This window comes from Podarcis filfolensis (assembly GCF_964270895.1).
Source record: "Podarcis filfolensis genome assembly, chromosome: 15".
In the NCBI taxonomy this organism is placed as follows: domain Eukaryota; kingdom Metazoa; phylum Chordata; class Lepidosauria; order Squamata; family Lacertidae; genus Podarcis; species Podarcis filfolensis.
The window spans coordinates 32,279,585-32,305,251 of NC_139618.1; the positions used below are offsets into that span (position 1 = coordinate 32,279,585).

The window sequence follows — 25,667 nt, forward strand, 5'->3', positions numbered from 1 at the left end:
CAGCTGATGAAAACCCCAAATTAACAATCTCAGAAAATTAGGATATTAAATGAAATTAGCAAAACAAGGATTGCAAATATAGAAATAGTGGACCTCTGAGAAGGAGAAGCATGCACATGTACTCAGTACTTGGTTTGGGCCCCTTTTGCATCAATTACTGCCTCAATTCGGCGTGGTATGGTGCTATCAGCCTGTGGCACTGCTGAGGTGTTATGGAAGACCAGGATGCTTCAATAGCAGCCTTCAGCTCTTCTGCATTGCTCGGTCTCGTGTCTCTCTTCTGTCTCTTGGCAATGCCTCATAGATTCTCTATGGGGTTCAGGTCAGGCGAGTTTGCTGGCCAATCAAGCACAGTAATCCCATGGGCATTGAACCAGGTTTTGGTACTTTTGGCCGTGTGGGCAGGTGCCAAGTCCTGCTGGAAAATGAAGTCGGCATCCCCATAAAGCTCATCTGCGGAAGGAAGCATGAAGTGCTCCAAAATCTCCTGGTAGACGGCTGCATTGACCCTGGACTCAATGAAGCACAGTGGACCAACACCAGCTGATGACATGGCTCCCCAAATCAACACAGACTGTAGAAATGTCACACTGGACTTCAAGCATCTGGCATTGTGTGCCTCCCCTTTCTTCCTCCAGACTCTGGGGCCTTGGTTTCCAAATGAGCTGCAAAAGTTGCTCTCATCAGAAAAGAGGACTCGGGACCACTGAGAAACAGATCAGTTCTTTTTTTCTTTAGCCCAGCTAAGATGCTTCTGATGTCAAGGAGCGGCTTGACAAGAGGAATACGAGGAATACGACATTTGAAGCCCATCTCCAGGATCCGTCTGTGTGGTGGCTCTTGATGCACTAACTCCAGCCTCAGTCCACTCCTTGTGAAAGACCCAACACGTTTGAATCGTCTTTTCCTGACAATCCTCTCCAGGCTACAGTCATACCTACTGCTTGTGCACCTTTTTCTTCCACACTTTTCCCTTCCGCACATTCCCTTTCCATTAATGTGCTTCGATACAGCACTTTGGGAACATTCAGCTTCTTCTGCAATTACCTTTTGAGGCTTTCCCTCCTTATGGAGGGTCTCAATGATTGCTTTCTGCACAACTGTCAGGTCAGCAGCCTTCCCCATGATTGTGCTTCCTACTGAACCAGACTGAGAGACCATTTAAAGGCTCGGGAACCCATTGCAGCTGTTATGGATTGAATAGCTACTTCACCTTTTCACAATATTCTAATTTTCTGAGATTGTTAATTTGGGGTTTTCATAATCTGTATGCCAAAAAGCAGAGACATCACCTTGCCAACAAAGGTCCATATAGTTAAAGCCGTGGTTTTCCCAGTAGTGATGTATGGAAGTGAGAGCTGGACCATAAAGAAGGCTGATCGCCGAAGAATTGATGCTTTTGAATTATGGTGCTGGAGGAGACTCTTGAGAGTCCCATGGACATATCCATTCTTAAGGAAATCAGCCCTGAGTGCTCGCTGGAAGGACAGATCCTGAAGCTGACGCTCCAATACTTTGGCCACCTCATGAGAAGAGAAGACTCCCTGGAAAAGACCCTGATGTTGGGAAAGATGGAGGGCACAAGGAAAAGGGGACAACAGAGGACGAGATGGTTGGACAGTGTTCTCGAAGCTACAAACATGAGTCTGACCAAACTGCAGGAGGCAGTGGAAGACAGGAGTGCCTGGCGTCCATGGGGTCATAAAGAGTCGGACACGACTAAACGACTAAACAACAACAATGCCATTATATCACAATTATAACAAATAAAGGCTTGACATATCTCGCTTTGCATGTCATGAGTCTATCTCATATATTAGTTTCACCTTTTAAATTGAATTACTGAAATAAATGAACTTTTCCACGATATTCTAATTTTTCGAGTTTCACCTGTAGTTGTTTGTTTCCTTGACATCGGATGGGAGGGCGTTCCACAGGGCGGGCGCCGCTACCGAGAAGGCCCTCTGCCTGGTTGCCTGTATTGTAAACAGCCCTGTGTAGGGAAGTTTTTGATGTTTGATGTTTTATCGTGTTTTTAATATTCTGTTGGGAGCCGCCCAAAGTAGCTGGAGAAACCCAGCCATATGGGCAGGGGTGTGAATAATAAATTATTATTATTAGCCACCCTTGTAGTCTTCGGATGAAGGGTGGTATAGAAATTTAATAAACAATAATACTTTTCAGTAGATGCAATAGTTAACTGTATATATTTAGAATATATATTTAGAAACACCCACGCACCCCTTTCTAGACCAAGCCTGCCCAAGGCATCGGCAAACAAACAAACATAAATAGGAACATTGATGTCATGACTTTGAACCAATGGCTTCAAATTACAAGAAAGGAGATTCCGACTAAACGTAAAGAAAACTTTCTGGCAGTAAGAGCCTCCCACAAGACTCCCACATGAGATGGTAGACACTCCTTCCTTGGAGGTTTTTAAGCAGAGGTTGGATGGTCTGTCATGGATGCTTTAGTTGAGATTCCTGCATTGTTGAGGGTTGGACTAAATGACCCTCAGGCTCCCCTCCAACTCAGTGATTCTATGTGGTGATGGTGCTTTTCCTTAAAAAAACCCCAAAACATTAATATTGTTATTAAATTTCTACACCATGCTTCATATTCCAAGGGTTGTATTCAACATACTTCTACTCACAACCATTGAAATTAATGGGCCTTACACGTGAACCTGATAGTTGGTCTGGCCTGGAATATTTTGAACGTTTAGATGTTGGCTATGAATACGATGCTTTGGTATCTATTACTAGTTATTCTTAAATAAATGAATAAACTCCAAGCACTTTTCTGTGAGGCATAATGATGGTACGAGATTGTGCATGTTCAGGGTGGTATGGCAATAAGGTGTGGTGAACCCTTCTCAAGAATCACCCTGGACACTCTAAATTATTGTTGAAATAGAAGCAACCACTGAGGCGGGAATTAAAATAGTAATATTTTGCCTAACATCTCAATTCAGTAGCTCATGACTTTACATACTATGGCGGATAAAGCTTTCAATGATTCATAGCCATGATAACTAAATGGAGCCTCCATGTCAGAGGCATGGGGCTGGGGTCAAACAAGGAGGGGAGGGCTATCCCGTTCAGGATAACCTTCTGTAACCTTCCAAAAACATTTGGCTGCCTGCTGTTGGAAGTAAAAGGCTAATCCGGCCGCTTTTTAGAGAAAGACTACATTTCCCACAAATCTCCTCTGTGTCATGTGTTGGGGAAAGGGAAGCCTTTACGTCATTTCCTGCGGAGAAATCGTGGACGGGGCGGCATGCCTGGGCTCAGAGTCTTTTGCTCTCAACGAACGTCAGCGTAAAAGCTGCGGAGGTAGGAACACGGGGGTCGCGGCGCGCGTTCACAGCGCATGTTTTAATACGGGAGCAAATCCCACAGTGTTCATTGGGCTTACTCGTGAGTAAGTGGCGTTTAGGATCGCTCCTTTAGTGAAGCTGATCGCCTTCACAGGCAGCGTTGATTGGATCGCCCGTCTCTCCCCCACCGCTGTAACATATAACAATTCTGAACCCTTAGAATATATATGGGGGTTTTTTGGGGGGGGGGGTGTTACTAGTTGGCCTGTTCTGATTAGCCTTCCGTGATCAGCTCTTGCACTGGCCGTTTCTGTCCGAAATTAGTGGCCCGACTTCAAACCCTGAGCCACGATCACGCGTGTTCGAAGTACTGAGAACCGCACGTAGGGAGCACGCAGGTCCTGCTTGCTGACGTTTCGTAGGCACGTGGATGGCCACTGTGAGAACAGGATGTTAGACTGGACGGGCCATCGGCCTGATCCAACAGGGCTCATCTTCTGCCACACACACTCACTGGGTGCAGGGTTTGAAATCCCATTGAGTAAGGATGCATTTAGGATGTTGTAATCCTTAGCAGGTTAGCTTCGTTGACCTCAATAGCAGTTACTTCTGAATAAAGGTACACAGGACCAGGCTGCTTGATTCACTGATGCTAAAAGCACTAAAATGCACGTCTATTCTCGTGGGCCAGTGTGTCCAATTACTGTATATTTTAATGCTTTTATAATATACTTGTTTTCTTTAATTAAAAAACAGTAAAGAATTGGTGTGTCAGATGACTGTGTGTTCTAGCATTATCTTCAAATAGTAGAATAAAAAACTGCTTTTCCCACACCTTGCAGAATCTTAGCACCTCTATCATGCCCACATTTTATAAGCTAGAAACCCCTGAATGCTGCAACATTTTCTCATAGTAGAGTTGTTCTACTCCCTTAATCGTTTTGGTTGCCATTTTCTTGATCTGCAGGAGCCTTTTGAGGTATGGCAACCAGAATCATACACTATGTGTGGTTGCGGCATGGATTTGTAAAAGGGCCTCCTGTTGGTGGTTTCAATCGCTTTCCTAACGATCCCTAACATGGAATTTGCCTTTTTCATAGCTACTGCATGCTAGGAAAACATCTTTCTCAAGCTATCTGCCACAACTCTCAAATCTGCTTCCTGGCTAGTTAACACCAGTTCAGATGCTGTGAGTACATGTGAAGTTATTGGGTTTTTTTGCATCAGCATGCATCACTTTCCACCAATCAAGGGAAGTAATACTCCGACTATATTCTGCCCTGGTGTGACTATACCTGGAGTACTGTATCCAGTTCTGTTAAGAAGGATATTGACAAGCTCCTGAAGGAGCGTCTCCACCCCCATCGTTCTGCCCGGATGCTGAGGTCCAGCGCCGAGGGCCTTCTGGCGGTTCCCTCATTGCGAGAAGCAAAGCTACAGGGAACCAGGCAGAGGGCCTTCTCGGTAGTGGCGCCTGCCCTGTGGAACACCCTCCCATCAGATGTCAAAGCGATAAATAACTACCTGACATTCAGAAGACATCTTAAGGCAGCCCTGTTCATGGAAGTTTTTAATCTGTGATATTTTAGTGTATTTTTGGTTTCTATGGAAGCTGCCCAGAGTGGCTGGGGAAACCCAGCCAGATGGGCGGGGTACAAATAATAAATTATTATTATTATTATTATTATTATTATTATTATTATTATTATTATTATGTGCGGAGGGCGACCAAGATGATAAAAGGGTCTGGAAACCAAGCCTTATGAAGAACAGTTGAGGGAATTGGTTATGTTTATCCTGGTAAAGAGGAGACTGAGAGGTGATAACTATCTTCAGATATCTCAAGAGCTGACACATGCAGGTAGGAGCAAGCTTGTTTTCTCCTGCTCTGGAAGATAGGACTTGAACCAATGGCTTCAAGTTACAATACAGGTGATTCCGACTAAGCATCAGGAAGAACTTTCTGACAGAATTGTTTGATAGTGGAATGGACTCCCACAAGAGGTGGTGGACTCTGTCAAAATCTAGTTGAGATTCCTGTATTGCCAGGGGATTGGACCTTTAGGGGATCCCTTCCAAATAAGATTGTATGCATTTTTAATGATCCTTCACCCAGTCAGGAGATATTCTTCCAGCGCTCCAGGCAATCCCTTTTGGTTTTAATCACCTTAAACTAGAGCTTTCCAAACTGTGTGTTGTGACATGCTAGTGTGTCGGCTGCTGTGTGTAGGTGGGTCCCACAAACGCTCCTCCCGGGCTGAGAAAGGGGTTAGTTTAACCTCTGGCTTGCTAGTAAAACTGTGTCGCGAAATGACACAAAACTGAATTGCTGTGTCATGAAATGATGCACGCCTAAAAAGTGTGTCGCCAGCGTGAAAAGTTTGGAAAGCTCTGCCTTAAACTATTTGGTGTCATCAGCAAACTTGGCCACCTCACTGCTCCCTGATTCCAGAGTTATGAATAAGTTAAAAAGCTGTTTTCATTACAGATCTTGGGAGAACCTTGCTTACTAAATCCTTCCATTGTTAGAACTGTGAATTAGTCCTACTCTCCGCTTAGCATTCTTTAATCAGTTAAGTCCAGGTACACACCCAAGATCACCCCATTTGCATGATACTCTCGCAGAACTCTAAAATGGTTAGGTAGACAAGACTTACCCTTACAGAAGCTATCAGCAAGACTTCTATAGGGTTGGTTATTTTATTGTTAACAGTTTCCACCAGTTTACCAGGAAAAAACATTAAACTAACTGGGCTGTAATTTCACATTAAGCGTAAGAAAAAGTGTCAACTAGCTCAAGTTTTACAGATTCTGGCAGTTCATGTACCCAATGAGTTTGTCTTAGAGATGGGAAGGCCTGGGAAAAATTGGAAAAAACCCAGGGCTTTTCCCCCCAAAAGCTTACCCCCCCCCCGTTTTCCAGGTTTTTACCAGGCCTTCCCATCTCTAGTCTGGACAGAGGTGTGTGCAGGCATGTGTAGAAATTAGCCCATTGTACAAAGAATTTGGACTAGTTGTTCTGCCCATTTCTGCCCCTTCAGCCCTACCACCACTGGTATATTACCCAGAAGGAAAAGCAGCCTTCTGGCTAAAGCAGTTTCCTTGTTCCACTATACAGTCATACCTCGGGTTACAGACGCTCTGGGTTGCTTTTTCTGGGTTACAGACGCGCTGAAACCCGGAAGTACCGGAACAGGTTACTTCCGGATTTTGGCGGTCGTGCATGCACAGAAGCGCCGAATCGCAACCCGCACATGCGCAGATGCACCACTGTGGGTTGCGAACATGCATCTCGCACGGATCACATTCGCAACCCAAGTGTCCACCGTACTCAAAAGTTTCAGTGTGTTCCCCGGTGCTTATGCTTGCAGCCAGGCATAATTAAAATCTTCTCCAATTGTCCATTGTCTTCTCCAATATGCAACCCATAATTCATTATATCCGTAGTGTTTCCAAGTGGGGAAAGAAACTTAACAGAAGAAAAGCACTTTGCTCGAGAACCTTAGTACAAGTAATTCCGGTTTATAGAGGAGCATGTGGATGCCCACTGTGCTCCACCCCTCCATTATCAGTGATGTTTTGGGGCTACTTCTAGGTTTGGCACCTAAATTGGGAGTTGCCTATATATAGGTATTTCATTATTACTCTCTCTTTTATATATTTTTATTGTTTTATAAATGTGTTTGGATTTTATTGCTTAACATGTTAAAAACCTTCAATAAAATTGTTTTAAAAAATACATAGATACGCACCAAGACAATATTCTCAATGGGATAAGAACCACATACCCACTTGAAAGCGAAGAGTTGTTTACAATGTAGCACAGCAGTTCCACACAACAATTGATAAATGAGGTGAAGCTTTTGACCTGTCTTCTGTTCCGGATAAAATATTACTTTCTCAACAAATTAACCAGTCAATAGAGAAACTAGAAGCAATCCTTTTATACCACACACTTTTAATTTAATCCATACATCTAGAAGCTAAACTTTCTTTAAAAATAACAACATCATACAGAAGTATGATGATTGCGTTAGGAAGAGGAAGTGGGTTTAAAAGATCTTGCAATAAAAATAAAGATTATTCTCATTGACATATACTTCAGTAAACTTTGGTTCATCTTCTGCCTGGCTTCTGATGAGGCAATATAAATCTCTAAATGATCCTATCTGGGACAACTATTCAAGAAGCACGAATAAGTAAAATCCTTTTGTGTCGTTGGAACACTCATTCTGAAAGCGAGATTTAAAACCAATAAGGATTTGAAAGGGTTTCAAAGGAAACAAAATAGCTTAGCTGCTTGCCTGGAGTAGTTAGATATTTGGGCTGTGCTAAGCAAGGCATGCTCCTGTGGATGGCACTATAGAGACCTCTGCATTTCTAGGAGGAGTAGGTATTCCTAGGCATCACGCCATTTGCCAGGTCACAGCGTATTCCCCAGCGCAGGGCAGACCTCTTCTTCTCTGTAGGCACCAGGTAGTTGTTGGGAATATAAATGTGCTGGGCCCTGGGAGGCAATTCTGACTTGCAGAGCATCTGTTCCCGGATGCTCCAGCGCACCCCTTTCCTGGGATCTTCCCCTGGTAGCCGCAGAGATTCCCAGTCATGCTTATGCTCCAAGTAACGGGCTACCCGGTCGGTCTTCATTCTGTTCCGGCTTAGCTGATCAAATCTTGGTAATATGAAGGATTTTGGGTGGCCAGCAACAATCAAGTCCTGCTCATAGGATGTGCTGCTGCGGCTCTGGCTCTCTCTTTGCGAGCTTTGGCTCTGGCTCTCTGTAGTTCTCCAGGAATAAGCCGTCTCAGACTCTGGGCAAATGCTTGGCTCACTCTCCTCCTCTGACTCTTCTTCCTCTTGCTGAGTCTTCAGACTGTGCATTCTTTGACTCAACTCCCCATACTCGGGGTCACTCTGACTGCTGGTCTCTGGTGTGCTGGTGATGGACTCATCCGTCACCTCTACTTCCCCATCAGGCCTTCGCCTCAGAACTTTCCTTTTTATTATAGGTTTCCTAGCAACTCTGGGTTCCTCGGGAGTCTTTGCTTGCAAGGTGGGTCCTGAATTAAGATGCCTAATCTTCACAGGAAGTGTGGGTCTGACCAAAGAGGCCACTGAGGCTCTTGTGTAGGGGTCCAGCTGAGGTGCAAAACACATCTTCCTTGGGCTATCACCTTCTCCCTGTTCTGCGCAAAGGCGGATGAATGCCATTGCAGCTTCTTTGAGCCGATCTTCATGGCTCATAGAGGCCCAGCGGGGACGATCAAGTCCCATGAATGTTTCCATTGCTTCTCTTGGCTTGGTGCAGTCACTGATTCTGAAAGAGAGAAATGTTAATTCTCACAGTGGGCTATATCTACCCAAAACAAGTTTAAGTACAGTGGTACCTCGGTTTTTGAGCATCTCGGAAGCCGAACGTTTCGGTTTTCGAGCGCCGAAAACCCGGAAGTAAATGCTTCTGTTTTCGAATGTGCCTCAGAAGTTGAACGGTTTTCTGCTGAGTTTTCCCCAATTTTCACCATTGAAATTGCAGGCCACCCTTTGCACCTCGGTTTTCGAACATTTTTGAAGTTGAACGGTCTTCCAAAACGGATTACATTCAAAAACCGAGGTACCACTGTACTAAATTTATTCACTGATTGAATAGTCATTTACCTATTTCTAGCAAGAATTTGCTTTCACTTAAGTCAGCTTAGGATACAATAAAAATCCTGAGTACTGCTGCGTTACGATGTTCCCCCTTTGCAGTACATTGGAGTACGTGTTAAGTCTTACAGTTATTAGCTATACTAGTGGGTTTCAAATTATTTTCCAGCAAATCCTGAGGCTGCTTAGTAATGTATCAGAGATTCTACAATGAGAATCAGTAATGGTGGATCTGAATCCCTGAAAGGCAGTTTGCCCGCAACTTGAAATCTTCCTCCCTGAGGTTAAGTATGCTTTATGGTGCACATTCAGTTCACACTGGGAACTGCGAGACCCAACAGGGTGGACCAGTATCTCACATGAAATATGTGAACTTCAGAACAAAACCCCAGAATCCTGTGTTATATGCAGGGTTTCCTTATGCAGGAGTAGCCCATGGGTGTCAAGAGCAAACCTTTTCTGTCCCCTACACCTTGCATTCCATGTAAACAAAAAAAATGTCCCGAAAGCCCACTGGGAATTAGTATGAATTTATCAGTAAATGGAGAAAGGCATGCACTCACAATTCAATATTGGAAGTATTTCATTACGTTCAAATATGCAATACAGTATAGGTAGAAAATAAAAGCATAAAGCTGGATAGCAAGTTGACAGTCCCCAGCTGAATAGCCTCTCCTTTAGCAGCAAATACAAAAGTTTGAATTGTGGAAACTCGTTTTCCCTTCCCAGGGACTCTCACTATGGCCAGAGATGGAGCAGAAACAGAGAAGCTACTGAAGAGAGTCCAGGAACTGGAAGACATGGTGCAAAGGCTGCAAGAAAAGCTGGAGAGCAAGCAGACTGCAGGCACAGAAGGCGGCCTCTCAGCAGCAGGGAAGACTAAGAAACGGCAGCAGAGGCCATTTGATTTTAGCGCTTATGGCCAGAGACATGTGGCACTGAAGATAGCCTACCTGGGCTGGGGATATCAGGGCTTTGCTAGCCAGGAGAACACCAACAATACTATTGAAGAAAAGCTGTTTGAGGCTCTCAGCAAAACCCGGCTGGTGGCCAGCAGACAGACTTCCAACTATCACCGCTGTGGGCGCACTGACAAGGGAGTCAGTGCCTTTGGACAGGTGAGATCAGCATCTATCTAACTGCCATTTTTATGAAACCCACCTGCTTAGCTCACAGCAGAAAATAAGGGAACCTGCTCAGAGGGTGAGGGAGGGGGGGATTTGGATTCAGCACTATAACAGAATGTGAATTAAAGCGGGGGCAGCAGCATTACCTTCTGTGATATTCCCACTTAGCAAATAGTTCTTAGGTGTGGTGTGGTGCTGAATACTGGGTATTAGATATGCTGATATCAAAACTCATTCAATGGGGCTTCCTCCCAGGAAAGTGTGTAAAACAGGGGTGCCCAAACTTTTTTCAAAGAGGGCCAGATTTGATAAAGTGAACATGTGTGAGGGCTGACCAAATTTGTCGAGTTTTTACCCCAAAGTTGTTGAGCTTTTTCTGGCGGTCCGGATTAGGCCCCCCAAGACAGACTTTGGACATGCCTGGTGTAAAAGATTGTAGCCTGAGTTATCCTGGACTGCAAGATAAAACCTACCACCGGATCATTTCAGGTCCAAATAGTCATTGAGGAAGCTACACCAACACCATCATATTTGGAGAATTCTCATTGATTCCGTGAAAAATAAAATAAATATTAGAGGTGTATCCAACTATGTTTTACTCAGAGCAGACACACTGAAATTAATGGACCTACCGTATTTTTCACTATATAGGACGCACCCTACCATAAGACGCACCTAGTTTTAGAGGGGGAGAACAAGGAAAAAATTATTCTCTCCCTCTCTGCGCAGCACCCCTTAAGCGAAGCGGCAGGAGAAACAGAGCCCCTTCGATTTCTCCTCCCGCTTTGCTGAAGGGGCGCTGCGCAGAGGGAAAAATATGGTTATTTATTCATGCCCATTAATTTCAATGGGTCTACTCCAAATATGGCTAACTTGGGATCTACCCCCTTAGGTTTGTATCCAAAGTAGCGCTAAGTCAGTTGTACAGTTTGCACAAGGAATGTGGACGGTGCAAGGTGCCCATGGGGGGGTGTCACGGAATGAGGGCATCGGATACTGTCCATAGTGTTGTTTTTGCATATTTTACTCCATATTATCCTTCTCCAATGTTTCAGGTGATCTCCCTAGATCTCCGCTCAAACCTGTCAAAGGATAAAGCAGTAAATAAAGCCGAGGGTGCAACGAAGGACACAGCTACAAATACTGCAGAGGAGATCCGCTACACACACATATTGAATCAAGTGCTCCCTCATGACATACGGGTACTGGCTTGGGCCCCAGTAGATCCCAGCTTCAGTGCTAGGTTTAGTTGCCTCAAAAGGACCTATCACTATTTCTTCCCTCGTGCTGATCTAGATGTAGCTCTCATGAATACTGCAGCTCAGAAGCTCGTGGGGACCCATGATTTTCGTAATCTATGCAAGATGGATGTAGCCAACGGTGTGACCAACTTTCAACGGACAATTCTTACTGCAGAGGTGAAGCCCGTGGCTAGAGCAGAGGATGCAGAGCTGCACAACCCTTTCCAAATGTACCTGTTTGAAGTGACAGGCCAAGCATTCCTCTACCACCAGGTCCGTTGCATGATGGCTATTCTCTTCCTGATTGGACAAAGGATGGAAAAGCCAGAGATTATTGATGTGCTGCTGGATGTAGAGAACAACCCTCGAAAACCACAATACAGGTATGTATTTGCAAAGAAATTAATATATATTATATAACCATTATAATATTTGTTAGACGTGAAACAAGCTTAGCAGTGGATGCAAATCTTGGACAGAGGTCTTTGCTAGACCTAATATCAGAGAGCCGTTTTTAATCAGAGGTTATAGCGATTGAACCTGGGACCTTTTGTATGCAAGGCCTGTGTTCTGCCACTGAGCTCTGAGCCATCACCGTACCCCTGTGGTACCTTAAAGTCTAACCAGTGTATTCCTGCATCACTCCCAATGACATAGTCTTGCCTATGAAAATGCATGCCAGTATTTAGCAAAGTCCTGGCAAACATAATTGGGATTTCTCTAGCTCTTAAGTATAGCTTTTCCAGTGCCATTGCTCCATAATACAATTGGACTCCAGGCAAAACCACATCAAGATGCTGAAGAGCGGGTGGAAAGGGAAGCTATAGATGTGCATTAGTGTGCACTAAAAACTGCACTCCCGTTACTGGCACAGAAAGATCAACACCAATTGCCTTACATGTATGGGAATCTAACACTATAAAGATTAATCACTGCTTTGTATCACATCAGATTGTTACTCAGTCTTATGCATGTGCTTCCCTGTTTTAAGTCACAGGCATCTGATTTAAGCTCCTTAACACCTTATCTTCTCCTTTTCTTGCAGCATGGCAGTGGAATTTCCTCTGGTTTTGTATGACTGTGAATTTGAAAATATCCAGTGGATCTATGATCGCAACGTCCAGGAGTTTAATGTCACTCATTTACAGCAGCTTTGGGCCAACCATGCTGTTAAAACTTATATGCTGCGTAGCATGTTAAAAGGGCTTGATTTTGCTGAGATGTCTACAGAGACAGGTAGGAGATGCATAGTTCTGTAGAATTCTAACAGAATTCACTGTTGCTAGGTATGAGTGTGGCTCTAAGGCACTATTCTAGTGATTACATATATGGGTACAGAACTGGGTAATTTAAAAGTGGATAGAAGCAACTGGTGAATAATAATATGCTACACAGGACTTGTTGACCCGTTGGCACTTGTTATGTTTTCAGGTTCAAGCAATGGCACAATTCGGTGGGGAGAGCTGAAGCCCCCGGTCCACAATCAGATCAGTGCCTTAATCGAGGGAGCAAAAGCCCGAAACTACAAGCCATTAATGGATCGCCCCAAATGTGAAGGGTTGGAGTCTCGCATCAATTACTTTGTGCGTAGAGGACGCATTGAACTTCCACACCTTAAGAAAACAAAGCACTCTGAAAAGGAATCAGATGAAGAGATGGAAGTTAGGAGCAGCCACAACAAAAGTGTGGAGACTGACAAAGATGTTCCAGAACAAGCTGCAAAGAGAGTCTGTACGAGTTCAGACTGAAGTTTCCACACCATCTCTTATCTCCAAGCAGATATCTCCAGATCTCTTTTCATGCAAACCTATTGGGATCCTTATTTACTTTTGTTCTTTTTAAGAACACAGGCATACCACTAAATGCTTTGCATTTAAGAAATAAACATTTTTTTAAAATAATAGCATAAAGCAGGTGTGAAATTGTTTTCAAAATACAGGCAAATCTCTTTATTAGCTCCACATTCTCGTCCTACTGCTACAACCACTGAAAGCGTTTATAGCTCTTACAACAGTTGTAAGCAATTAATCATTGCCAAAACAGATCTATAAACCAGGCGGGTAACTGTATGAAGAGGAGTAAGTGGCCCCAGATTAGGGTCTTCTTATATGGCCACCACATCACGAGCTGGTATGTGAATCAGCCTTGTCATATCAACGGAGCTGGGTGTGGTGCCTTTTTTTATTTACAAGAATAAACAAGTAGTAGCGTCTTTAGGTTGGGACTCACCTCTTTCTACACTTCCTTATGTTCAGCTTCATCCTGCTCTTCCATATGGATGAAGTGATAGGAACAAAGGAGCAAAAATAAAAACTAGGAAAAGCTGGACTAACTAGGTTAGTAGGACCTCAGAAAAAGAGAAAGAACAGTTCCACTAGTCAGGGATGTGATGAGCAGATACGTTGTGGCCTATTAGAAAGCATAGCAGCCATTCAATAGTTACTTTAGTTAAAATTCACATGAAAAAGATCATTTGTATGTATTACTTCACTGTACACAGGTTGTACAATGACAATAAAGTTATTATTATTATTGCATTGATTTGGCACCATGCCATCTGGTCAATCCCTTTCTACTGCACTTTACCAGTTAACTTATTCCAATGCCAGTTTACATTGGGGCCACAATCCTACAGAAGTTTAATTGGAACTAAGCCCATTGAATTTAGTGGAAGTTGTTCGTAAGGAAATATATTTTAAGATTGCAGCTTTAGTTTAAAGCTTACATTACTGTAATTTAAACCCACTGCTTCTACTTTTAGTGGGTCTTAAAAGAACCACTAATCCTCTTTTGACATCCCTTTAAATAGTTAGCGTGTGTAAAATCTGAGAGCATAGGGTTTGTTCCAGCTTGCAGTGTTGGGCTTCTCTTCCCAAGGTATTCTGAGCAATGTTGCTCTTTGAGGGGAACCGGCGTCTCCTAGCAGCTTCTCGGCACCCTTGGCAAACTACAGTTCCCAGGAGAGGCTTCTTTGGAAGAAGCAATGAGTGTTTACAGCAGTACAATGCTGCTTACATTGCAGAGTGCTGATGGGATCTAGGTTGGAAACAGAAGGCTTTTTTAAAAAAAAAAAAAGGTACAGAGCTAATGCTGCGGTCAGTGTGGTACTAGAGAAAGGATGGAGACCCTGTGGCTCTTGGGGTGATGCTGTGCTCCATCACTCATCCACCCATCAAAGATTATGGCAGCTGGAGTCCTGGGCAAAGCCATGATATATATTTGGGGGGGTGGGCACCTGTCATCCTCCTCTGTTTGCCTTGTCTACCACTCAATCAGGTTGCTAATAATACAGTGGTACCTCGGGTTACATACGCTTCAGGTTACAGACTCCACTAACCCAGAAATAGTACCTCGGTTTAAGAACTTTGCTTCAGGATGAGAACAGAAATTGCACAGCGGCAGCCCACATTAGCTAAAGTGGTGCTTCAGGTTAAGAACAGTTTCAGGTTAAGAACGGACCTCCGGAACGAACTAAGTACGTAACCAGAGGTACCACTGTAGTAATAATAATTTTATTATTTATACCCTGACCATCTGGCTGGGTTTCTCCAGCCACTCTGGGCAGCTCCCGGCAGAACACTAAAAACAGAATAAAACTTCAAACTTTAAAAACTTCCCTAAACAGGGCTGCCTTCAGATGTCTTCTAAAAGTCAGATAGTTGTTTAATTCCTTGACATCTTACCGGAGGGCGTTCCACAGGGCGGGCGCCACTACCGAGAAGGCCCTCTGCCTGGTTCCCTGTAACCTCACTTCTCGCAGGGAGGGAACCACCAGAAAGCCCTCGGAGCTGGACCTCAGTGTCTGGGCTGAACGATGGAGGTGAAGATGCTCCTTTAGGTATACTGGGCCGAGGCCACTTAGGGCTTTAAAGGTCAGCACCAACACTTTGGAATTGTGCTCGGAAACGTACTGGGAACCAGTGTAATAATAAATACTACTTGTTGTTGTTTAGTCGTTTCTGACTCTTCGTGACCCCATGGACCAGAGCATGCCAGGCACTCCTGTCTTCCACTACTACTACTAATATAATAATAATAATAATAATAATAATAATAATAATAATAATAATAATAATTTATTATTTATACCCTACCCATTTGGCTGGGATTCCCAACATCCTCCCAGTGACCCCAGAGATCATTTCGATTTCAAATATTCTGATTTATTTCGACTTTTAGTTAAGCATATATATTTTTATTTACTTGATTCAGGGGGGAGGGGTCGGCTCTCCCCCCATCCCCATGGCTGGAGTACCAACAACTGCAGAACCACAGATTTCCCACCCTGGGTTAGAGTACCAGAGGCAGGCATAGGAAGCTACCGTTCAAACCCCCCTTCGCAACGAAGCTCAGTGGACGACCCTTGAACCAACCACTGTATGTTTCGGCCTAACCTACCTCACAAAGTTCTTGTGAGAATTTTAAAAAGGAAGGGGGGGGGGATGAGAGAGGACAAGGCTCGGCCAGAAGCGAATGCGCGCGCATCTTCCACGACCGGCCACGTGCGCTTTCTGCTGGCCTGCGCCCTTCGCTTAATACCTGATTGCTGCCGCCGGCTCCGGCTCCCTCTCCCCTCGCGCGGCGACGGTTACTCCGCCGCACAACTGCCGTTGCTCAAATCGAAAAGGAAATAGCAAGCTCCGCCCTCTTTCCATGATTGGCCCGCTCCCGTTCCGCCATATTTCATTGGTGCGCCAACATTCTTCTCCCACCCACTGCACGTAAGGGCTGCTTTTCATTGGATACGGAGAACGCCGCACGGCTATCTCATTGGAGAGGAAGGGGGGGGCCTTGCTCGAGATTAGCCGGAACCTCTTCTAATGCCCTGCTCTGCTTGGTTTGCCGCCGTGGTAGCGCGCGAGCGAAAGGGGAGGGCGGTGCTGGCCACGCCCACATCCGGGTTCCGTTTGCTTTTTTCGGACAGCCCTAAACAAGATGGCGGCTCAGAGTGGCGCCCCTCGCTGCGTTCTGCGGCTCGTTTTGAAAGCAGGCCGGCGGGCCTTTTCTCAAAGCCAGGGCGTGGCCGCCCCTCTCAGCGCCCAGCAGCTGGCGGAGAAAATACGAGCCGAGAAGCAGGAGCAGAAAAAAAAGCAGGCCGAGGTGAGTCCGTTTGTCAGTTGGGACTCTATTTCCCAGAGTGCATTGCGCCGGGAAGGACAGACTACACTTCCCAGCATGCAACATTCTTCAGCAGCCCTTAAAGGGGTTGGTGTGTTGTTCCATTTGCAATTTGTGGTTGGAACTCCCAACGTTTACTTCTGTTCTTTCTTTTGAAAATATTTTTTATCTGATTTTACAGGCGTAAAGTTATAACAAGTACATATCCACATTTAGAGATTTCTCTGAATATCCAGACTTACTAGCACCCCCTCCATGGGTCCATTTTCAACTGCATATTATTTCATGACCATATTTTGTATCTCTCCATATTGCCCATAGTGAGATTAAAATCCTACTAATGTTTTCATCTGCTTACAGTGGTCTCCTAAATGATCAACCTTTACTTCTATATTGTGTAAACACTCAAGCTCCTGGCAAAACCTAAACATAGGTTTTGTTATTAATCTTTGATTTAACTTTTGTAGTTAAATTGTTACGTATGATAATTTCTGTCATCGTTTACAGGGAGGGGTTTTTGTTGTGGGGCAATGGCCAGAGGGAAAAATAAATAAACATTCCGCTTCTTCTTCCACAGCTTTAATTGACTTGCTTGTTGCAAGTTGGTGACAGAGATTTATGATTTCCAGTTGCAGTGCTATTTTCCTAGCAGTTAGGGTGTGTGGGTGTGTGTGTAGAGAGAGTTCTAGTGTATTTTTTCATCAGTAGTTTCTGTTCTTACCTTTTTAAAAACCATTTATTTCTTTTTGCACATGCATGCCTATACATATTTTGTGACACCAGAAATGATACAATAAAGGATTGATGAACTACTTTGTTCTTTCTTCCCTGGTCCTTCACAGGTTCCTAAAGACAGAGTATCACGGCGGGTGCAAGAACTTGCTCAGCTAACGAAGCAGTTGCAGCGGGTTCATCCTAATGTGTTGGCCAAGGCACTAAAAAATGGAATCCTCTACCAGAACAAAGAGATTGTGGTGATTAACAAACCTTATGGCCTTCCAGTTCATGGTGAGAAGAATGAGCAGTGTGATGTTACTGAAAGACTGTTATAGTGGATTGGTAGTTATAAAGAGAGGGTGGAGGAGCTGTGGCCTTTCAGATGTTGTTGGGCTTCAGCTCCCATCGGCCTCATTCAGCATGGCAAATGGTCAGAGGTTGTCTTCCAGAAGCATCTAGAGGACCAAAGGTTCCTCATTGCAAAGAGACCTAACTATTCAGATATCTCCTTCTCTATGACTTAATCAGAGTCATTGCTTTTATTTGTTTTTGAGGTCTGTACTGGCTGTTCAACAGGTTAAATATGAATTCATCCTGTGGAGCAGAATCCTAGTTATCCTACTCTCAGTGATACTGAGAGGCAGTATAACCTTCTGAATTAGATGTTGTGGGTGAGGGGATGACAAAAGGATAGTTTTCTCTCATCATCCTCTGCTTAAGAGATTCCCAGATTGTCGGACTAGTGTCTTATTAACTTTAGTCTTCCCAGAGAGACATTTCTTCTACATTATAAACAATGAAACCTCAGTGCTGCATGTACATGTAGGAGCTGCCTCTGCCATTGCCACTTGTGTTCTGAGTGCTACACAGACCAGCTTGCAAATAATAATTCAGGAGGTGTTTCTCTTGCGTAAGTCTTTTCTACTTCTACTGGAAAGGTACACACTACAGAGGCAGCAACTGTGGTATGTGACTATCTCCTTCCTGTGGAAATGTGATAGGGTGTGGGGTTAATCCCCCCACAAAAAAAAAAAATATTATTTTTCTACTAGGGAAGAGAGACAAAGGGGAACAAAGCAAATACAGCACGTCTCAATTTCCCCATATACAGTTGCTGTTTATGCACACTCTTGGTATTCGAGTAACAGCTTTTGGCTTCTGGCTACAATTGAACAGATGAGTGCGTAATTATGTGGACATCCAACAGTCTTTTCAATTTGCTTAGGAGATGCTTGTGACAATCTGGGCTTCAGGAAAATTATCCTTTCAGTTCTGTGATATTGGTGTGTTCACACATTGCAGGTGAAGTTGCTAAGGGAAAAGAAATTGCTCTTTGGAGGCTATGTGATCAAGGCTGTTTCTGCTTTTCTTCCAGGTGGCCCCAAGGTAAAAATGTGCATCACTGATGTGCTGCCAGTACTGGCAAAGATGTTGGATGGCATGAAAGCTGAACCCCTTCATCTCTGTCACCGGCTGGATAAAGAAACAACTGGAGTGATGGTGCTTGCCCGGGATGAGGACACCGCACACCAGATCCAGCAGCTCTTCAAAACTCGACAGGTGGAGAAAAAATACTGGTATGAGACACATTACTGGGGTTCATATACTCTTCCCCCCTCCCACCTTCAGCTTTAATAGAAACTTTGACTTCTTATAAGCCAGTAGTCCCTTCAGAACTGCACCTCTGGGACAATGCCTGTTAATGAAGTGCTGAATTCAGTTTCTTTCCCTCTTGAAAGGAGAGTTGATGGCTGTAACAAGCTGAAATATGGCACTGTTCATCACTTGTTATCTTGGTAGGGCGATCTGCACTGGAGAACCAAAGCCAGCAGAAGGAGTGGTGGATATTCCCATCATGGAGAAGGAAGCCGAGGGCAACCAATTGCACTATAAAGTGAGTTTGCTTCCTGTCAGCAGTGTCTTGACTCTTCTAACCACACCATTTCACAGGAGGGCTTTCTGATGCTTTCCAGTTCTCTCAAGCACCAAGGCACTGATTTATTATTTAAGCTTTATTCCTGGGAAATTCAACACAGTGCATGAGTTGGATTTGCAACAGCTTTCCAGTGCCAGTTTCGCAAATCATGGCAGTCAGGTGGGCACATACAGGGATACGGGTGGCGCTGTGGTCTAAACCACTGTGCCTCTTGGGCTTGCCGATCAGAAGGTCGGTGGTTCAAATCCCCACGATGGGGTGAGCTCCTGTTGCTGTGTCCCAGCTTCTGCCAGTCTAACAGTTTGAAAGCATACCAGTTCAGGTAGATAAATAGGTACCGCTGTGGCAGGAAGGTAAATGGTGTTTCTGTGCGCTCTGGTTTCGTCACGGTTTAGTCATGCTGGCCACATGACCCGGAAAGCTGTCCGTGGACAAACACTGGCTCCCTTGGTCTGTAAGCAAGATGAGCGCCGCAACCCCATACTCACCTTTGACTGGATTTAACTGTCCAGGGGTCTTTTACCTTTTTATATAGAGTAGTAAAGGGATCCTGCAAATTCCCAAGCTGTTAAGAGTTTCATATGGTAATAGTTACACCTTGAATTTGGCCAGTAGCAAATGCACAACCAGTGCAGCTCTCTAAGCAGAGGTGTCCTATGCTTACAGGGCCTCACTTCTGTCAGCAACTGTGCTGCAGTATTCTGCACTCCAGCTCAAGAGCAAAGGAAGCTCCACGTGCCAGTAAACCAGTCTTGAAGTCACCAATGCCTGAACTAATAGGGCCATACTCTCCCAGTCCAGGAACAGCCATAACTTTGCACCAGCTACAACTGGTAAAAGGCCCTTCTATTCACTGACGCTGCCTGATCCTTCAGTGACAAAGTGCTGGGAGGTGGATAATGAGTGATGGACCTCTGTGGCATGATACATCTATTTATCTCTCTTTGGCTTAGATGACACTTGCGCCAAACTATCGTGTGTCCTCTGAGGATGGGAATATGTTCAAAGTCCGCAAGCACAGAGATGCCAGTATGGCAGTGACCCAGTACCGAGTGCTGAGTAGTTCCTCCTCTTGTTCCCTCCTTGAACTGCACCCAGTCACAGGTAAGGCCTCAGGAACTTCTGCAGAGTGGTGCCATCAGCATTGAGTACTTAAAAGCCTTCCTGAACATCTCTAAGCCTGGCAGTTTTTCTTATTTGGGCATTTTAAAATTATTATTATTTGCCCCTTGTTCTGTGCAATTGAGTGCAGAGCAAGTTTGGTCATCTTGAAATCTTCTGCTGGAGCATACAGTAGTGTTTACCCATGCAGGAGTATATTTTATTTTATTTATTGAAAGGACTCATATGTTGCTTTTCAGGGCGAAGCCCTGCTGTTCTTTGAGAGTCGGTGCAAACAGAAAAGCACATTACTGCTGAAGTACATGTAGGAAATACAGGCTGCTGTTTGAAAAAGGAAGGCATGAATGTGCCACTTGAATTCTAAGCTTTTAATTTGATGACCAGCGATTTGTTCATACTATGATAGTGGTGCAGGAACGGCATTCCCTTTGGAGACTGCATGTCAGGGATAGATGAGTGGAGCCGCCCTTTCTCTCCTCCTTCCTCCGCCATTTCTAGCAAACTGCAAATGGAACTCAGTAAGGGCAGCCCATTGCTAAGAATGAGCAGACGGGTGTATTTGGTGGTTGTGGCTTTGTATGCATGTGTTCTTAATTTTTTCTCTTTGCCTTCCTTCCCCCTCTACGTAGGAGTGAAGCACCAAATCAGAGTCCACTTGGCCTATGGCTTAGGCTGTCCAATCCTTGGAGACCATAAATACTCCCATTGGAACAAGCTTGCACCACAGGTAAGAGAAGCATGATGAACGGAGCTTCTTCAGTGAAAGAAGACAGTGGAATGAAATAAGGGCCTCTTATGCCTCTGCTGTCAGTGCACACCTATGCATGCTTACTTGAAAATCAGATTGGCACACTGGTCAGATATTGGCAGGTGTTCCTTTATCCTTGAACAGTCCTGCCTACTTATCAGGACTGTTTTTAACAATGGGTGTTTACTTAAATTTTATTTTTTCCCCTTTCCTCCCCTACCCCTTTTTTGGACAAGTGTAGGCTGACCCTGACATTTCAAGTTCAAAGTGAAAGAGAAGAACTGTTCAGCAAATTGTTCACATTTTTTTTTAAAAAAACCCTTATGTAATACTATGTGTTTAACTTAACTTCAATTATATACTGCTTAATTATAGTTGTCTTTAAGTGTTTTTCAGCAAGATCAACTCATACAACAGCTTAAATTAGTTAAAAGCTAACTACAGTGGTACCTTGGGTTACAAACATCTCTGGTTACAAACACTTTGGGTTACAGACTCCGCTAACCCAAAAGTAGTACCTCGGGTTAAGAACTTTACCTCAGGATGAGAACAGAAATTGCGCGGTAGCCGCACGGCAGCAGCAGGAGGCCCCATTAGCTAAAGTGGTACCTCACGTTAAGAGCGGTTTCAGGTTAAGAACGGACCTCCGTAACGAATTAAGTTTGTAACCAGAGGTACCACTGTATTAAATCAGAAATGACTTAAAATACGTGGTAATGTAAGAATTACATGCAATGTTTTACTTTAGATAAACTGTTATTGTTAAGAATCATTAGTTTTTTAACTTCTCATAAGTATCAAATTTGCTTATGTATGAACTTTTGAGTGCTGTGAAAACATTAGGTTTTTACAAATAGTGGACTGGTTGAGTCTCCTTAGGATTTTCCTTAGGATTCAAGCCTCAGCCAAGTTCTAGAAAGGAACCTGGCTTGCACTCACATCCATTTCAAAACATGGTGGGTGGGGTCTCAATTTGGTAGACTGATCTCCTGCCCTGAAGTGGTTGTCATCCGCTTCAAATTCCAGTCCATTCCAAACAACCACTCCCTTTTCACCTGCTGCTAAATGCTTTAGGTAGGAGAGTACCAGGAACTAGTAGCCTCAGGCTACTGGCTACATAAACCTGGCTGAATTTTTACTGTGTATCAGTGACGTTTTGAAAGGACCACTTGGATGCAGATAAAAATTCATAGGCTGCCAGGTGTCCACCCCTGGTCTATGTGAACAGCTGTCACACAGTAGACTGCAAGGGCTTGCTCTCTGCAGCCTAAGAAGGCAGGGCGAGGTCTAAGGAGTGTATTATTCACTTAATTATTTAGAGCATATGTACCCAGCTTTTCAACCAAAAAGGTTGCCAGAGCGGCTTACATACAATACATTAAAACAAGACAGTCCCTGCCTTCAGACTTATATTCTTTTTTAAAAAAAATAGATCTCATAATTCTTAAATAGTAGCTATAATGACCAGCTGGCATAGAAACAGATGAGCGTCAGGAAGTGACCGATGGAGCTGATCTTTCGGCAAAGTTGATGGAATGAACCCTGCTTCCCACCTTTCCCACTGAGGCAGCCTGATGGAATGACTGCAACCAGGTGACAGTTGTAGGAGAGGAGGCCTGATGGAGCTATTTAGTTATTTTAAAAAATCATTTATATGCCGCCTTTAACCAGAAGTCATCCAGGTGGTATGCAACAGAATAACAACCGACTAAAACACATTGAACACTTGCCAGGACACCATCAGGGAGGGACCATTCCACAAGGCTCCTCAAATTACGGGAGGGTAGATCTTGGCTGAACATCAGGAGAAATGTATTGACAGGAAGAGCAGTTCATCTCTGGAACCAGCTACCTGAAGGGTAATTGCTGGCAGTCCTCATGTAGAGGTTTGACAGTTGACTCTTGGAGATTCTGTAGCCCTAGATTTCCTGCATGGAGTAGGAGCTTGGATGAGATGTTGCCATCCCGACTTGGAATCTGTAGAGCACTGCTATGGCTGAATCAAAAAGAGCTTTTAGTCTGAGTTGCTGTGAAGCACTAATCCAACTGGGCGTTCACTGCATCCTTTGGCATATGCCTGCTGCATGCTGCAGTCTCTAGTGCTTCTAAGAACTGTCAAGGTGCATATTTGTTGATCTGTTTGGAGAGGGAGCAGTACCATTTATGATGTTAATATTAATTTTGTTATTATTACAAATCAAATACAGAGTAGCACTAATAGCTAGAACAGAGCAGACCGTTATTGCAAAAACTAAGTTCCTTTTTAATTCACTTCAACTATAAACTATTTCCTTTTATACATTGTATAATCTGAAAAGTATCTGCTGCATACAGTGGTACCTTGCGTTAAGTACTTAATTCATTCTGGAGGTCCGTTCTTAACCTGAAACTGTTCATAACCTGAAGCACCACTTTAGCTAATGTAGCCTCCTGCTGCCGCCGTGCCGCCGGAGCACGATTTCTGTTCTCATCCTGAAGCAAATTTCTTAACCTGAAGCACTATTTCTGGGTTAGCGGAGTCTGTAACCTGAAGCGTATGTAACCTGAAGCGTATGTAACCCGAGGTACCACTGTACTTGCGAATTTTGAAGAGAATCTCTTGCCAAATGCACAGAATGTTCATTACATTATACTCCATGCATCCATGTGAACAAATCAACTGTTTGTAACTGTCCAGTTCTCCCCAGCGGCCAACCACTAATCATGGCTAAGCACACCCTTTTTCTTTTTTATCATTCCTGATCCTCAAAATCTCCAAGAAAGCATTAAGACCCATTATTCTGGTCCCTTGCCAGGTCAATTTCTAACAACATCTCTCAGAAAATTGAGAAAAAAACTTCGTTACATCATTTGCACTTTTCAAGAGAGCATTTCCACCTCCCAACACTTGGAGATCTAAAGTGGAAAGTTAAGAGGTCCTTGCCCCTGGAATTCACCGTTTAACCATTTCTTTCCTCCTTTTTTGCAGAAGCTTCCAAAGGCTGCATTGAAGAGGCTGGGCTTGGAACAAGTCAAAGCTCGCCACCTCCCACTTCACCTCCATGCCTGCCAACTCACTCTGCCTGCAAAAAACGGCAGCGAAGAAGATAAAATCCACTTGGTTTGCAAGCCACCCCTGTTCTTCATTCGCTCTTTACAGCGACTGAAGCTGGAGTTCCCAGAAATACGAAATAGTGAACCAAAGCAATGATGGCCTATGTAGCTTTATTGGAGAAACTTGATTTCCTTGACCTCCTAGTTCCTGGAATTCCACTAAGTGCAGAGGTTTTTGGACTCTAAAGTGGCCAACCATGGAACTGCAAGATTTGCTTCTCCTAGAAGCCTACATCGGTCCAGAGAATCTTTGTGGCAAGTGCTGTGGCTCTGTATTCAGCTGCCATGGGAAGTGAAGACAGGGGTCCCAGTAGGTTTCAGACAGGGATTTTTGAAGATGCAGTAGTCCTCTGACAGACATGGTGATGGAGACAGCAGTCGAGGCATCTGAAACCCAGCCCCAGTACAAACAACGTTCTTGCTTGAAGAAATTGACTGAATGGGCATGATGTAATTGTAACGGGGTTTTTGAAGAAAGACTCAGTCTGGAGTTTGTTCTGCTGCTGTAATAGTGATGGAAGTCGGCTACACGTTGAGAAGCCCTTAGGTTCAAATCATGCCTCTGCTGGCTTTAGACAGCTAGACTTTCTCTTAGGCCCGGTTCACATGTAACACTCAGCCAGACCATGGCTTAATACAAATGAGTGGGCTCTGGGACAGAAGTGCTGCTCCTGCTGCTGTGTGCTATTGGAGCTAAGCTATATTTTGGTTTAGTGCTGTGTCCAGACTTGAGCATCCAAACCTACAGCTTGTGGTTTGTGGGTAACTTGTGGGCCTCCAGATGTTTGCTGGATGACAGCTTGCATCATCTATGACTATAATATATAGACCCAATAAGAGCTGGAGGGCCACAAATTTCCAACCTCTGCCCTAGTGTAATATGGAGACTGGCTGCTGCACCACGTCTAGCCTCTTTGATTCTTGCATTTCCTCCTAAACTGCTGCTTAATTCAATTAAAAAAAATCCCCGAAGCCCTAACTGTTCCAAATGTTTTTTCTGAGTTCACATTTGCATGCTGGTGCTTTGTTTGCCACAAAATATAGGATACTTGTGGCTACAATACAGTTGCAAACATAATAAGAAATTGTGGCATTTAAGGCTGTAAATACGAAGACAAAAGATGCCTTTCTGGTGGCAGCTACCAGATTCAAGCATTTAGCATCCCAGCCACTTGCATAATTTTACATAGCTTTCTTGTTTTAGGTGTGAGGGGCAAGGTGACATATTGATGACTGACATATTCTGTAGTAACACAGAATTGATTCACAGAACTGCAGAATCCATCAATGAAGCGTTGGGGGGGGTTTCTTTTCAGAATTACAGCTAAGAGTGTTTTCAGCGATATGTTGAACAATAGCAACATGTTCTAATGGATGGACAGAAAATGCAACTCTTAACTACAAGGCATCTTGAAGGGTTCTTAGAGAGAAGTCTGTCAATAAGATTTAGTCTTCTGAAAAATGTATCTTCAACCTTTTCAGACCCAGGACAGACTTTTAACCCTAACTTTAATTAATCTCTTAATCTTCTAGCATCAATTTACAGAATGGTAGTGTTCCTGTTACAACCCACCAGTTGATGAACAGTGTTCTAAGA

The 25,667-nt window shown here is 44.0% G+C and overlaps 3 protein-coding genes across 5 annotated transcripts; 2 read left to right on the forward strand and 1 right to left on the reverse strand.

Moving 5' to 3' along the window:
* The first annotated feature begins 3,250 nt into the window (after window positions 1-3,250).
* Window positions 3,251-13,234, forward strand: PUS3 (pseudouridine synthase 3). Of its 2 annotated transcripts, XM_083588787.1 has the most exons (7): window positions 3,251-3,338; window positions 4,423-4,511; window positions 8,856-8,933; window positions 9,698-10,086; window positions 11,151-11,719; window positions 12,382-12,572; window positions 12,768-13,234. In XM_083588787.1, the coding sequence occupies exons 4-7, from the start codon at window positions 9,709-9,711 to the stop codon at window positions 13,082-13,084; spliced, it is 1,455 nt and encodes a 484-aa protein (XP_083444913.1). In that variant the 5' UTR covers window positions 3,251-3,338; window positions 4,423-4,511; window positions 8,856-8,933; window positions 9,698-9,708; the 3' UTR covers window positions 13,085-13,234. The 2 variants fall into 2 exon arrangements, with proteins under 2 accessions (XP_083444913.1, XP_083444912.1); XM_083588786.1 differs by lacking the exon at window positions 8,856-8,933.
* On the reverse strand, window positions 7,264-16,090 carry HYLS1 (HYLS1 centriolar and ciliogenesis associated). 2 transcript variants are annotated; one of them, XR_014542157.1, is made up of 2 exons: window positions 11,507-11,641; window positions 7,264-8,639 (listed from the first exon to the last, which is right to left on the reverse strand). XR_014542157.1 is itself a non-coding variant. In XM_083589226.1 (2 exons), exons 1-2 carry the CDS (start codon window positions 16,073-16,075, stop codon window positions 7,703-7,705), a joined length of 1,137 nt encoding a protein of 378 aa, XP_083445352.1. In that variant the 5' UTR covers window positions 16,076-16,090; the 3' UTR covers window positions 7,264-7,702. The 2 variants fall into 2 exon arrangements, 1 of the variants encoding a protein (XP_083445352.1); XM_083589226.1 differs by lacking the exon at window positions 11,507-11,641 and adding an exon at window positions 15,876-16,090.
* Window positions 16,091-16,232: 142 nt separating this feature from the next.
* RPUSD4 (RNA pseudouridine synthase D4) lies at window positions 16,233-25,042 on the forward strand. Its single transcript, XM_083588976.1, has 7 exons — window positions 16,233-16,436; window positions 17,297-17,462; window positions 18,547-18,748; window positions 18,972-19,065; window positions 20,061-20,211; window positions 20,859-20,956; window positions 23,946-25,042. Exons 1-7 carry the CDS (start codon window positions 16,272-16,274, stop codon window positions 24,165-24,167), a joined length of 1,098 nt encoding a protein of 365 aa, XP_083445102.1. The 5' UTR covers window positions 16,233-16,271; the 3' UTR covers window positions 24,168-25,042.
* The last annotated feature ends 625 nt before the right edge of the window (window positions 25,043-25,667 follow it).

Bases quoted from the DNA above. Each gene is read 5' to 3' on its own strand.
- HYLS1 (XM_083589226.1), bottom strand. From the start codon at position 16,075: ATGAAAAGCAGCCCTTACGTGCAGTGGGTGGGAGAAGAATGTTGGCGC. The intron at 8,640-15,875 runs GTATTAAGCGAA...TCTCTCTTTCAG, and splicing joins GAGCCGGCGGCAGCAATCAG to AATCAGTGACTGCACCAAGC.
- RPUSD4 (XM_083588976.1), top strand. From the start codon at position 16,272: ATGGCGGCTCAGAGTGGCGCCCCTCGCTGCGTTCTGCGGCTCGTTTTG. The intron at 20,212-20,858 runs GTAAGGCCTCAG...CCCTCTACGTAG, and splicing joins TGAACTGCACCCAGTCACAG to GAGTGAAGCACCAAATCAGA. The intron at 20,957-23,945 runs GTAAGAGAAGCA...CCTTTTTTGCAG, and splicing joins GGAACAAGCTTGCACCACAG to AAGCTTCCAAAGGCTGCATT.
- PUS3 (XM_083588787.1), top strand. From the start codon at position 9,709: ATGGCCAGAGATGGAGCAGAAACAGAGAAGCTACTGAAGAGAGTCCAG. The intron at 10,087-11,150 runs GTGAGATCAGCA...CCAATGTTTCAG, and splicing joins GAGTCAGTGCCTTTGGACAG to GTGATCTCCCTAGATCTCCG. The intron at 11,720-12,381 runs GTATGTATTTGC...CTTTTCTTGCAG, and splicing joins CCTCGAAAACCACAATACAG to CATGGCAGTGGAATTTCCTC.